The sequence below is a fragment of the Leopardus geoffroyi genome, chromosome B1 (genome assembly GCF_018350155.1).
Source record: "Leopardus geoffroyi isolate Oge1 chromosome B1, O.geoffroyi_Oge1_pat1.0, whole genome shotgun sequence".
Taxonomy (NCBI): domain Eukaryota; kingdom Metazoa; phylum Chordata; class Mammalia; order Carnivora; family Felidae; genus Leopardus; species Leopardus geoffroyi.
The window spans coordinates 200,399,796-200,413,280 of record NC_059327.1 but is presented as its reverse complement, the minus strand read 5'-3'; the positions used below and the strand labels follow the sequence as shown (position 1 = coordinate 200,413,280).

At 51.5% G+C, this 13,485-nt stretch overlaps 1 protein-coding gene across 6 annotated transcripts in view; it reads left to right on the top strand.

The window, feature by feature from the left end:
- Positions 1-13,485, top strand: part of EVC2 (EvC ciliary complex subunit 2) — a 136,460-nt gene that overhangs the window by 22,657 nt on the left and 100,318 nt on the right. For all 6 annotated transcript variants that reach the window (XM_045474591.1, XM_045474590.1, XM_045474592.1 and 3 more), the window contains 2 exons: positions 483-592; positions 5,984-6,037. In XM_045474591.1, coding sequence (XP_045330547.1) covers positions 483-592; positions 5,984-6,037 — 164 coding nt within the window. The remainder of the gene's footprint in view (positions 1-482; positions 593-5,983; positions 6,038-13,485) is intronic.

The following is a 13,485-nucleotide window of genomic DNA, read 5'->3' as shown; positions in this document are numbered from 1 at the left end:
TTGCTGTGCTCACAGAACCAGCCCCCCGGAGGGGTCAGAGTAGTGCTTACTGTCGGTCTGTCGGCCAAGGCCCAAAAATCCCGTGGAGACCGTCTTCTTTAGTTGTGTGGACCGGATTGCAGGGGGTAAATAGACCCTCACCTGGACCCCAGACAAAACAAAAGGTTCTAGGTTTCCCAAATGTGTGAGTGAGCCTTACCCTGGACCAGGAAGACTGACCCACCCCATCCCGGGCAATGCTGGCTGGGCCCTGGGGGCCAAGGTAAGACCGAGCACGTGCTGACAGCCTCTTCCAGGTGACAAAGAGGGACCCCATGAGTGGGCATGCGTCGTTCACCGTCCTGATGACGGGCACCTGAGACCCGAGCGGTGCCCTCGCTGCCCACGTCAGCGATGATGGTGGCTTCCGTTGATGTGTGGCTTGTCCGGGGTGTGGTGGAGGGGCCCCTTCTTGACTCAACACCTGCTTTCTTTCTGAGCAGTTGGAGACTCCTTCTCGGTCAGCTACATAGCCTCCATCCAGGCCGGACAAATTGGGAGCGGAGACGTCCTGATGCTTCCTGCCTGGCTCACCTTCCAGAGCTCAGCACCGGTATTTCCCTGTTACTCTGATTTCTGTCTTGTCGCTCTTGTTTTGGAAGCATTGACACTTGGGGCACGGTATCTGTTAGCTCTTTCCTTTCTTCCCTCCCTCCCTTCTTCCCTTCCCTCCCTGCTTTCTACCCTCTCTCCTCCTTCCTTCCCTCTTTCCTTCCTCCAGTGATACTCAATTCCAGACGAGTGCGTGGGCCCTTGAATCTCACACACTTTGCCATGAACCTGGCTCCCTGGCATCTCATCGGGACCTTAATTACTCAACTCCTGTGGGCCTGACGTAAGGTTATTATAAAGATAAGTCATCACTAGCTTTAATTTGTCGTCCCTGTGTTTTGCATATAATAGGCATTCAGCCCAGTAGTTACTGTTTATGTGAGTTCGCTATGAGCTGCCTTGACAGAGTTCCACAGAGTGGGTGGCTTAACAGCAAACAGACATCTATTTTTTACATGCTCCTGGGGCTGGAAGTCTGAGATCAAGTTGTGGGCATTTGGTGCCTTCAGAGGCCTGTCTCCCTGGTGTGTAGATGGCTGTCTTCTCCCCGTGTCCTAACGCGGTCATCCCTCCATGTGTCTGTGTCCTGATCCCCTCTTCTTATAAGGACACCAGTCGGATTGGATCAGGGTCCACCCTAATGGCCTCATTTCAGGTTAATCACCTCGGTAAAGTCCCCACCTCCAAATACAGTCACGTCGTGAGGTGTTGGGAGCTCGGGCTTTGACATCCGGGTTTTGAGGGGACACGATTCAGCCTGTAACACCATTACTGTTAGTGTCTTCATTTTTCAGTCACCTTTTAATCTGTGTATACAGTTGAGTGTCATGCCAGGATGCTGTGCACGCTGTGGGGACACAGGAGGAGAGTGCGTCCTTGTCCTCAAGGACCTCATGCTCTAGTTACGTTGGTCACTTTGTTATGACTCCGGCCCCTGGAAAAAGTACCTTTTACTAGTCCGAGCGTGACTGTCCCAGGTCACAGAATCCTAATCGGACTGCACGGCTTCCGGCTCCTTCCACCCAAGGCCGACGGCCAGTGTGACTTTGCTGCTGCACTAGGAAAAAAATCCTAGGCAAAATAAGATAAAAGAAAGATTCCGAAAAGGTAAAGACCTGATACAGGGAAACTATCAACCTGTCAGACGAGACAAATGTCTCAGAAAATAATCAGGTACAAAGTCAAGAACAGAGGACAAAGAAGGATACAGAAATAGTGGCAACATGACCCAGAAGAAATACCATCCCAATTTCAGAGGACAGGAAACTAAGTAAGTGAAAATCAGAATTTAAGAAGGTGACAGAAACCAACAGTGGGAAACTCAGAAAGTTGATGAAACTGAAAGCCCGCCCCTCCTCATCCTGGAACATTCAGACCTCAGACCCCCAGGACGTGCTCCGGGGAAGGCGGGTGTGGGGCGGGGCGGCAGGGGAGGGATGGAGGGGCCCCTCACTCACTCAAGGGCACTGCCCAAGCCGCCGTGCCTTGATGGGTCCTGTCTGTTCCTTTGCTTGATGTGTTGCTGTCATATTGACTCTTACTTCCATAAGAAACCCTCACACTCCCCCTGGTTCCGTGAGACCAGGGACCTCGTCTTTCCTCTTGACATCTGTGTTCCCAGTGCCAAAAAATAGACCTCTGCACAGTAAATACCCAGTAAATATTTGTTGAATAAATGAATGAACAAATCTGTAAACTAATGAGTCTCAGGCAAGTTTTTATTTTTTTAAGTTTATTTATTTATTTTTGAGAGAGAGAGAGAGAGAGAGAAGGTGAGCGTGAGCAGAGAGGGGCAGAGAGAGGGAGAGACTCCCAAGCAGGCTCTGTGCCTGAAGGGCTGCGATGCAGGGCTCGAACCCACAAACCATGCAGTCGTGACCTGAGCTGAAATCAAGAGTCCGATGCTTCACCGCCTGAGCCACCCAGGCACCTCTCTTTTATTTTTTAGTGTCTCTGAACCTCAGGGAAGGGGATGATTCTGCTAATGTCTCCAGTCTTCTGTGGGGAAACGATGTGTCTCTGTGCAATGGCCTGCAGTTTCCTACCCCTTCCAGACCTTCAGGGGGCTCTCTGGACAGTTGTGCAGATGGAGAGGAAAGTGCCCACCCGCCCACCTGAAGATTCCAGAATTCCGAGCTTCACTGGCCTGCGTTCGGGGCTCCTGCCTGCCGGCTCTGGTAGACGGTCAGCATTGCCCCGACCTAGATTCCGCCATGGAAATGGGTCCTGGGGGCCCGGTGCTTGCCGAGTGAGCGAGCGAGTGCTGGAAGTGGACAAGGGGCTTCTGTACCAGGTTCTCAAGTCATTTCATCCGATTGGACCTCACAGTCCATCGGGGGACCTGCTGGGATGCCATCCATGACGCGGAGAAGGTCAAGTGTGTTTGGGGCTGATAATGACCCAAATTCTGAGTGAGACTCCAGTGGCTGCACAGGAGAGCACTGGTTAGCTCTGCGTGTCAGTCAGTCCCAAGACGTCGGATACGACAAGAGGGGGGCGGAAATGACCGTTATTTAAACAAGCAAGCACTCCACAGGATGGAATCCTTCCAGTAGAGTGGGGGCGATGGCCGACCCGGCAGAGCCTGGGAACCGCCCCCCGGCTGTGTTTCAGAAGCGGTGCGGCCTCGGTGGGCTCGGTGTCCCCGTCGGAACGATGACAGGAGCAGGAAGGGTCTCACCCGGATCTCTTCTCGTTCTGGCGTTTTAGAATGGCATCAGAGTAACGGAGGAGACCGCAAGAATACAGCGCCCGCCCCGCCCCGCCTTGTTCACGGTCTCGTTTCTGGTGCTTGCCGTTACCGGGACCGGCCGTGGTCTGGAGCCTGACGTTCCTTCTGACCTGTGGTCAGCAGGTCAATAGTAGTCTGAGGCCATGTCCTAAGGCCCGTGCCGTTCACCTCCTTCATCTCATCCCAGGGGTGTGTAATCTGCACGTTATCACTAACTGACGGGCGAGTACAGGGCAGAAGGCATTTTGCGAGAGAGCGAGCGAGCACATTCGTGTAACTTTTACTACACTGTGTTGTTACTTTTAGTTATTGTTGTCAGTCTCTTACTGTACCTCATGTATCAGTGAAACTGTATATATGTACAGAAAAAAACACATCTAGTGCGGGTTCAGGCATCCACTGGGCGTCCTGGAATGCGTCCCTGGCAGATAAGCCGGCGGCGGGGGGGGGGGGGACCAACTGTGGCTCCCACTCACCGATTCCCTCAGCAGGAGGTGGTACAGCCTCAGGTGCATGGAGTTTGGATCTGGAAGCCGCTTTCTCAAACACACACACGCGTACCCCACATTCATACAAGTTTAGATAAAACATGCCCTAGGTGATGGATGGCTAACAGGGAAAGACCTAGAACATTTATGTCAAGTGTCTTATGGAAATTTCCTGTCCACCTTACACATTATGCAGTCACCACTATATTTTACTTGGTCCGTGTTTGCTGACCTCATGCTGTGATCTAAAGCGTGTTCCTTGGGGTGCCTGGGTGGCTCAGTCGGTTGAGTGTCTGACTCTTGATTTGGGCTCAGGTCATGATCTCCTGGTTCATGAGTTCAAGCCCCATGTGAGGCTCTGCACTGACAGTGTGGAGCCTGCTTGGGACTCTCTCTCTCTCTCTCTCTCTCTCTCTCTCTCTCCCTCCCTCCCTCTTCCCCCCCTTCTCTACCCCTCCTCCATTCATTCTCCACCCCCCTCAAATAAATAAACATTAAAAATTTTTTAGAAAAAAAAAGTAAAAAAAAATAAAGCGTGTTGCTCAAGCCTCGAAGTTCCTGCAGCAAGCATGGGGCCGAGGATTTATGTTTTGCTAAGAGCTGACGTCAAGCTTTGTCACACACTTGATTGAAGCTTCTCTCGGCTTAGGCCTTGGGTGTCAGAAAACACCGGGAGGAGGGACCCGGAGAGAGAGAAGGGCATGGAAAACGTTAATCGAATGTGTGCTTCTGAATGCAGCCTCATATTTGTTGTTGTTTTTTGTTTTGTTTGTTTTGTTTTGTTTTTAAATTCCCTTTCCCCCTAGAAAAGGGACCTGGTAGTGTTTTTATTTCCCTTCAAAGCCTCCATTAGGTTGGCCTCCTGGCCCTTAACGGGTTTGGGCTGCTACTGCAGCTGCTGTGGGATGTGGGTAGGGGGTTCCACCGGAGATGGACTGTCCCTCCAGTGAGACAGAGAGGCCTCCGCAGCGGCTGTGATAGAACAACACAGGGCTGCCTTGCTCATAGGCTCCAAGCTCCAAGCCTCAAGGCCAGGTTGTACACAACGATACCACGACTACAGCCACCAGCGAGAATGCTTTCAGGGCTCCCTCCGTGTGCCACGCACACTTCTAGATTCTATCCTGGCTAATTTAATCCTCACGGCAACCCCACGAGTCGAATAGGGTTCCCGTTTTACAGATGAGAAGACCGAGGCACGGGGAAGTCAATACCTTGCCTAAGGTCAGGCTGCTGGTGAGTGAGGGAGCCTGATGTGAGCCCTGGCAGTCTGGCTCTGACCACCAACCCAGTTGCCAGACCTTCTGCCTGCTCTCCCAGGAGGAAATGTGTTCTCGCCATGCGTCTTCTCTGATGCTGCGTGCTTGGACAGATAGCTGCCCTAACACCCTGCGGTTTCCCGTTTCCCCGTAGCTCCCGAGCAGAGGAGATGCGACCCGGGCAGGCAGACCCGTGGGGCGTTGGGGTTTGGGGGCCGGGCACATCCCACCGGGAGGTGAGCTCAGCAGAGCCCCGTCCGCCGCCGTTGTCGGCAACTTTTCCTGAAGGAAGCGGTGCTGGGGAGGGCCCGTGGCTCCTCCGTCCCGTGGCTGTGAACTGCGGAGTCCGTCCTCTGCCCCGTCTGGCCGGACCCCAACCCCAGGCATCTCACCACAGGTCACTCTGTTCCTGCTCTCTCACCAGTTAGGGAAACTGGTGATTGGATTCACACGCACCTCCGGGAGAGAACGAGGCTCTACGTTTCCACAGAACTTTTCCCTGTTCTTTTAAAAAAAATTTCTTTTTAAGTTTATTGATTTTTGAGAGAGAGAGAGAGACAGCGTTATGAGCAGGGGAGGGGCAGAGAGAGAGAGAGAGAGAGAGAGAGAGAGAGAGGTAGACGCAGAATCGGAAGCAGGCTCCAGGCTCCGAGCCATCAGCACAGTGCCCGACTCGGGGCTCGAACTCACGAATCGTGAGACCACGACCTCAGCTGCAGTCGGACGCTCAACCAACTGTGCCGCCCAGGCGCCCCACCTTTTTCCTGTTCTGAAGGGACTTCAAGACCCCCGCAGGCCCCTGACCCCCAGTAGTCCAAGGCCCGGTGCCTATCCAGGCACGGCGGGTGGCGGGTGCCTCAAATGTCAGATTCTCAAAACTTGTTGATGAAAGCATTTTTTCTTTCTTTTTCTAGAACAGAACGCAACTGAAAGCCCTTTTCACCATAACAGCAGAAGAGAAGATAAAGGTAAGAGAAAATGCCCGAGCTGGACAGCCATCTTACGCCCCGATGTGCCTTCTTGCTGGTGTGTTGGTCCCTGGGTGTCCTCAGAGCCAAGGGGAGGGGCGGCCGCTTGCCTTGGCAGTCTGCGGTCCCTCAGCGTGGCTAGAAGCCGTCGGCTGGTTCCCCGAATAGCCCTTCCATGTGGACAGGATGGCGTATACACACAGTGGGACCACACCTCACACTACCTCAGCACCTGCATTCTGACAGGCATTCTGAGCGGTTCACATATGCTGGGTTGTGTGATCTTCGCGGCAGCGCTGGGGGGCTGGGTTCCATTTTTAAATCACCTTCGCTTCATAAATGAGGAAACCAAGGCACAGCTGGGTCAAGTAATTTGCCCAAGGCCACCTGGCTAGTGTGTCCGGATTCCCAAGACCACTCCCAGGCTCGGTGGTACACTAGGAGGACACACAGGACTCCGCGTATAGTCACGCTCCCGGCTGATTTCTTACCGGAAAGGATGCGAAGGAGAATCGGCGAAGGGCAGAGGGGCACGGGGCCAAGTCTGGAGGACACCGGGCCTCAGCTTCCAGAGTCCTCTCCCAGCAGAGTCACACAGGATGCCCTTTGTTCTCCAGCAGCACGTCAATGTTGTCACCAGGGAGGCTCGTCAGAGACGGGCCCCAGGGTTCTTCTTGGAGGCCGGGCCCATGGGCGCCCTTGTCTGGCATGTTCCAGACTCCCAGGAGTGTGTTCAGTGTAAATCACGCTGTTTACACGGCCGCCTAGGCACAGTGAGCCACTCTTATCTGGCAGCGGTGGTTACCGTCCAGAAACCCAAGCTCCCGCATGCCAGCCGAGGCCCCGCCTTGCACCGTGGCCTCTCAGAGGGTGCCAGTCTTGGGCCTGTGAGTGTGCTTTATTTGCGGGCGTTAGAACCAGGGTTTGAACACTGGGGCTCCAGAGCCCTGCGGCTGGGCCACGCCACCTCCTAAGGAGCTAAATCCCTGTCCAAAAGAGATGGAAATAAAATCCAAGTCTGGCTAGAGCAAGGAGAGGGTTTTGGGGGGGCAGGGGAGGCAGGAAGGTGGGTGCAAACCATCTTGGCTTCTCTGTGAGCCCCTGGAGGGTCGGGGCTGTGTCTGCTGCATCCTTGTGCCCCACTCTGCGCCCTACCTTCTGGGTGGCACTCAGTAGGTCAGCATCCCTGGGCCGAGCTGATCGTCGTCAATGCTGGCGATTGCTGCTTGCTGTCTAGTCGCTGCGTGACTGTAATAAAAGTCAGAGAAGGTTCACTTCGCCGATGTTTGTAAGCCCTTCCCCCGCTCCCCAGGCCCTCTCACGTGGATGGAGATGAGCCACACCCAGGTCTTCGGGGCAGCCTCCAGGCCACCCATTGCCTTCAAGGGAAACAGGAGTGGGTGCCCACTGTGGGGTGCAGACCCATGGGTGCAGTCAGGCAGTGGAGCATTGGGTTGGATGTCAGGCCTACCGCCCCTGGTCCCAGTGACCCTGCCCTTGTGGACCATGTTCAAGGAGATCACCGTTGAGTGGGGAGATGAGGCATACAAAATGCGATGGCCTTACAGCGTTGTGGGGCATCAGGTTCTCGGGCCAAGGGCCTAGCTTTGACTCCCTGTCCGTCCACCGATTGTATGTGACTGTGGATGTGTTACTTACCTCCCTGAGTCTCCATTTCCCAGCTATGAAAGGAGACTGACAATAGTACCCCCTTCATAGGGTAGTGGCCAAAGTAAATGGATTGAGGTATGTAAAGCACTCAGCACAGTGCCTGGTGGTGTTTTTTTAAATATATTTTTTAATGTTTACTTATTTTTGAGAGAGAGGGAGAGAGAGACAGAGTGCAAGTGGGGGAGGGGCAGAGAGAGAGAGGGAGACGCAGAATCCGAAGCAGGCTCCAGGCTCTGAGCCATCAGCACAGAGCCCGTCGCAGGGCTCAAACCCACAAGCTGCGAGATCGTGACCTGAGCCGAAGTCGGACGCTTAGCCGACTGAGCCACCCAGGTGCCCCGTGCCTGGCGTTTTTTAAGTGCTCTGTAAGCGTCAGCTGCGGTCTTTGGGATCGTTATTACGTGCACATGCAGACAGCACCCTTCTGCAGCTGTTCTGTGGTTTTCGTGAATGGGTGTCACGTGTCAGGGTCTCAAGCCCAAGGGGCCCTTGGGTGCCATAAGTGTGAGTCAATCCCAGTGCGAGATTCCAGGCCGTTGTGGAGTCTGGGGCAGCCTGGAGCCTCTGATCACCTACCACCCGCTGTCCCCGTGCCCTCACGGAGACATTAAATGAGAAGAACAAAGGTCAAACCACACACAGCTGCCATGACTGAATGTGTGAGGTTGTGACCCCGAAATCTAGGTCATACATGCTGCAGATACGGGCAGTAAAGAGTGCTGGGTAGACAGCAGGCTTCTTGGAGGAGGTGAGCATTCAGCTGGAGGTCGTTAAGGGAAGGACCTAGTTAAAGACGGAGGAAGGGTGTTCTAGAATACGCCGCTGAAGATCTGACCTCGAGGCTGAGCCGGTTCAGCTGTTGGTGGGATGTGAACCGAGGTCTCCTGGCACCAGTGAGCTATGCGTATGGATGACCCAGCCAAGGCTCTTGCCGGCTACAGAATGTGTTCTAGCACAGCTGACGGGGGCACCTGTGAGGTGACGTCATTACATCAGGAAAGTGTGAGAGCGAACAGGAGGAGCAGGGCAGTGAGGACGGAGGCTCCCTGCCATCATACAACTAGACAGAGTAAAGGCATAAAGTCTGCACTTTGTAGGCTGGGATTCTTCAACCCTTGGAGGAGACCCCATCATCTCCTTTGTTTTCTCTTACCTTCCTGAGGGTGAAATCGGCAGGTGTCAGCCAAGGACAGCAAGGTCCCCATTTCCTATCTCAAGCCCTCTTGCCCTTTCTGTCTGTTGCATGAGAGGCCCCGGGAGGAAATAATCACGCTGTATGTGCTGGACGTGGGTGTTCAGGTTGCGCCGGACCTCCCCACAGCTTCTCATGTTGGTGCCGTGTGCTCACGAAAGGGCTGGGCGCCGGGGCCGAGATCGGGAGAAGGGGGATCTCGGATCCAATCAAGAGAGAGATGTTTAGGGGCGCCTGGGTGGCTCAGTCGGTTAAGCGTCCGACTTCAGCTCAGGTCACGATCTCACGGTCCGTGGGTTCGAGCCCCGCGTCGGGCTCTGGGCTGATGGCTCGGAGCCTGGAGCCTGCTTCCGATTCTGTGTCTCCCTCTCTCTCTGCCCCTCCCCTGTTCATGCTCTGTCTCTCTCTGTCCCCAAAATAAATAAATGTTAAAAAAAAAAATTTAAAAAAAAAAAAAAATAAAAATAAAAAAAAAAAGAGAGAGATGTTTAAACCACCTGTTACGTCCCCCAAATTCATGCAGAAGGCAGTTCCAATAATCATTTTAGTCGGATCTGGGGGGAGAAATGCGATCAAGTTAATCCACTTCAAGTTTATATCCTGCAGATACAAATTTATGAAACTAGGTGAGAACATTGTGACAATTGAGGGGTAATAGAGGAGGATTTCCCCTAGCACATATTAAAAAATTCTAAAGCTACGGGGCGCCTGGGTGGCTCAGTCGGTTAAGCGTCCGACTTCGGCTCAGGTCACGATCTCACGGTCCGTGGGTTCGAGCCCCGCGTCGGGCTCTGTGCTGACAGCTCAGAGCCTGGAGCCTGTTTCAGATTCTGTGTCTCCCTCTCTCTCTGCCCCTCCCCTGTTCATGCTCTGTCTCTCTCTGTCTCAAAAATAAATAAAAACATTAAAAAAAATTTAAAAAAAATTCTAAAGCTACGTTAATGCCGTATGCAACTCTGCAGGAAAAGCCAGACCAAGGGCGTAAAATAAATTGTCTACACAGATGTACGTATAATAAAAAGGTATTTCAAGTCAATGGGAAAAGAGTGTATCATTCATACATTTGTGGGCAACTGGCTGGATCTTTTAGAAGAAAATAAAGCGAACTCCCTCATCAGATTAAAATCTAGATAAAACGATTTGTAAAAAATAAATATAGGTTAGCATTATATGACAGGAAGAAAACCATGAGGGAGAACCATGGATTTGAGTACACAAATAGTTGAAAATTTTACATTTAAAAACAGCGTTACGAAAGTGACAAACCTGGGAAAATACTTGTAACACGTAAAAGGGGATTAGTGTCTTCGACATGCAAAGAGGTCCTATTAATAAGAAAGAGAATGCGTCTGTAGACAGCTATATGCTATATGAGAATTTCTCAAACACGGGGATTTGCAGCGTGTACCTTTGTGCCTTTGTGGAGGGAGCAGGTAACTGTTGGCAGGATCGCATGGCTTTGAGATGCTCTCAGGATGCGAGGTGTGCACTCACACATCATGTCCACCTTCTCTGTGTCACCTCATGTTCGGATTACTGCACCGGCCTCCTAACTGTCCAGTCCTACTCCCCTCCAGCCCATCGTCCTCACTGTAGTGATCTTTCTATGAAACCCAAAACCTGCTTGCTTTTCTGTTTCTGGAGGGACTCCCTGTTGCCTGCTGGATTAAGCCCAGTTATCTCAGGGTAATATTCAGGATCCATCAGAAAATTTGGTCTCTACTGTCCCCAGGTGCTGCTGGGTCCCTGTGTTTTACACATTGCTCTGGTCTTGTATATGCTGTTCTTTTCTTACCTGTGCTTTGGACAATTCATAAACGTCCTGAAAGACCCTGTCCAACTTCTGCACACCTGTGATTCCTGAACCTCCCCCAGGCATGCTGGTAGCCCCCTTGGCTGGGAATCCCACAACGCTGAGACATCTGATAAACCTTGTCATTCTGTGACATTGGCCTAGTTCCCTTGGTTGGCATTTAATACATTTTTGTGACATCAGAACAGAATTTTTGCCCTGGAAGAGACTTTAAATATTATCTGGTTTCACTTTCTCATTTGAGAGTTAAAAAAACAAAAATCTGTGTCTGGCGAGGCTCTGGGAACTGGCCAGGGTCCTGAAGCTTGACAGGGTTAAAAGTCCTGTTGTGCAGTTTGTTCCCAAACCTGCTTATTCAGCAGACTGGTACCTCAGCAAAGCTCTGTTGGTAAGTGTGATTGCCTCTACCTGTGACTGCCTCTAAGCTCTCACTCCTTCAGCATTGTCAGCTGGGAAGCCCAGACACTGTCTGCTCTCAGAGCTGCCCCTCAAGGGTTGTGGGAGACACGTCCGCAAGTAAGTAACTCCCCCCCGTTTCTTGGATCTTTAGCGCAAAGTGAAGGATTTCAACAAATTACTCTTAAAGTCAATTTCAGAGAAATCATTCTGTATGTTTTTCTCTTCAAACTTTTTTCCGTCTTTTGAGGCATAGGTGGGTGGGATTTGATATACGTCCATTGCGGACAAAGAAAACACCCTCCCGGTATCACACAGACACACACACAGAGACACGTACACACACATGCGCAAAGAATTGGAAAAGTTAAGTAACATTAGCACATAATCTCACCAGCAGAGGACCACTGCTAACACGTTGGCTTCTTGCCTCTGCGGGTCTTTGAATTTATTTATTACATAATTGAAGTCAACGTGTAAATAATTCCTCCTCGTGCTTTTGTAACTTGCTGTTAGATTAGAAGCACTGAAAGCATTCTTTTTGAAAGGACTTTTTTCCCCATCATTGCTCCTCTTGAATGCACTGATAGAGCTCATCAAAGGAATCTGCTCTCAGCTAATACGTGATTAAAAGGATGGCAAAAGCATGTGATTCTTTGTCAGAGACGAGAGGGAAAGTCAGAGCCTGGGGACAAGGAGGCTGGGATCACTCAACTGCTTTTCTTTCTTTATTCGTTAATGAAGTTTATGGTAAATCAACTCTTTGAAATCTGTTCTTATACTGATTATCAGTGGAATTTGGCTGCGAGATTTTTAGAGGAAATCTTAAAAGAGTGATTAACTTGGGGCTGATTTCTGGCGCTCTAAGTGCATACATTTCTGTACCCGTCCCTGTGGTGGCTGGTCCCACCAGCCCCCAGCTTACCAAGCCAGACATCCAAGGACACTTTTGGCCCCCATCTCTAGCATCCCACACATCCGTTCCAGCACCCAGTCACCATAACCTGTGGACTCTGTCTCCTAAATGTTTTCCTAATTCCTGCCCTTCCCTCCAGCCTTCCAGTCGTCACAGTAATAGCAGCTCAGATTTGCTGACTGATGTCTCTGTACTACATCCCTAGCCAGTAGGTCCTATTTTCTGTGTGTGTGTAAAGTACACATACACAAAACTTACCATTAGTGACGTTCAGTATGTTCACAGTGTTGAGCAACCATCACTGCTGCCTAGGTTTGGAACCTTTTCATCTCCCCAAAGGGAAACTCTGTTCCCATTGAACAGTTGCTCTCCATTATCCCCTCCTCCTGCTCAGCCCCTGGCAACCACTGACCTGCCTTCTGTTTCTACAGGTGTGCCTCTTGTGGCCATTTCATCTCATTCAATGTGGCCTTTTGCGCCAGCGTCTTTCCCTTAGCGTAATATTTTCAAGGTCTATCCGTGTTGTAGCATATGTCGGGACTTCATTCCTTTTTATGGCTGATTCCTATTCCATTGTATGGGGGGGTGTGGACAACATTTGTTTATCTCTTCATCAGCTGATGGGCATCTGGGCTTCCCCCATCTTCTGGCTATTATGAATAGTGCTACTGCGAATATTCAGGTACAGACTTTTGTTTGAGCACCTGTTTTCAGTTCGTTGGGGTACACACTCAGGAATGGAATTGCTTGGTTGTATGGTAATTCTGTGTTTCACCTGTCTGAGAACCATAAGGAGTACTTATTTTTATTTCATTTTAGAGAGCGTGCAAGCGGGGAAGAGAGGCAGAGGAAGAGAGAGAGAGAGAGAGAGAGAGAGAGAGAGAGAGAATCCTAAGTAGGCTCCATGCTGAGCATGATGCGGGGCTCCATCCCATGACCCTGGGATCATGACCTGAGCCCAAATCAAGAGTTGGACGCTCAACCGACTGAGCCACCCAGGTGCCCCACACCCACCATAGGCACTATTTTAATCCTCATTTTACAGATGGGGGAGATTTCAGCTTGCAGAGAGGGAGGCCTGGGGTCCCACAGTGTGGTAGGGGGCAGAGCTGAGAGCTGAGCCCTCAACTAGGGCCAGAGTCCATGGTCTTTATCAGCAGATTCTACTGCCTTCTGCAGCCTTGTCATCATTTCTCTGTTGGCTGTCACATCTCGTTTATCCTCCTCCAGGCTGATGCCACGCAGTGGCCAGATCTACCTTTCTAAAATACTGATCTGACCGTGTTACTTCCTGGCTTAAAACCCTGCAGTCACCACCCCCCCCCCCAAACCATTCGGACGCTGCTGCAAATCACTAACCTGCTCTTGAAGACCCTTTGGGACCCGGGTTGCATTTCCTCCACATAGCAGGTCCGGCTCATGCTGTTCTCTCTGCCTGGCTTGCCCTCCTCCCGGCTCAT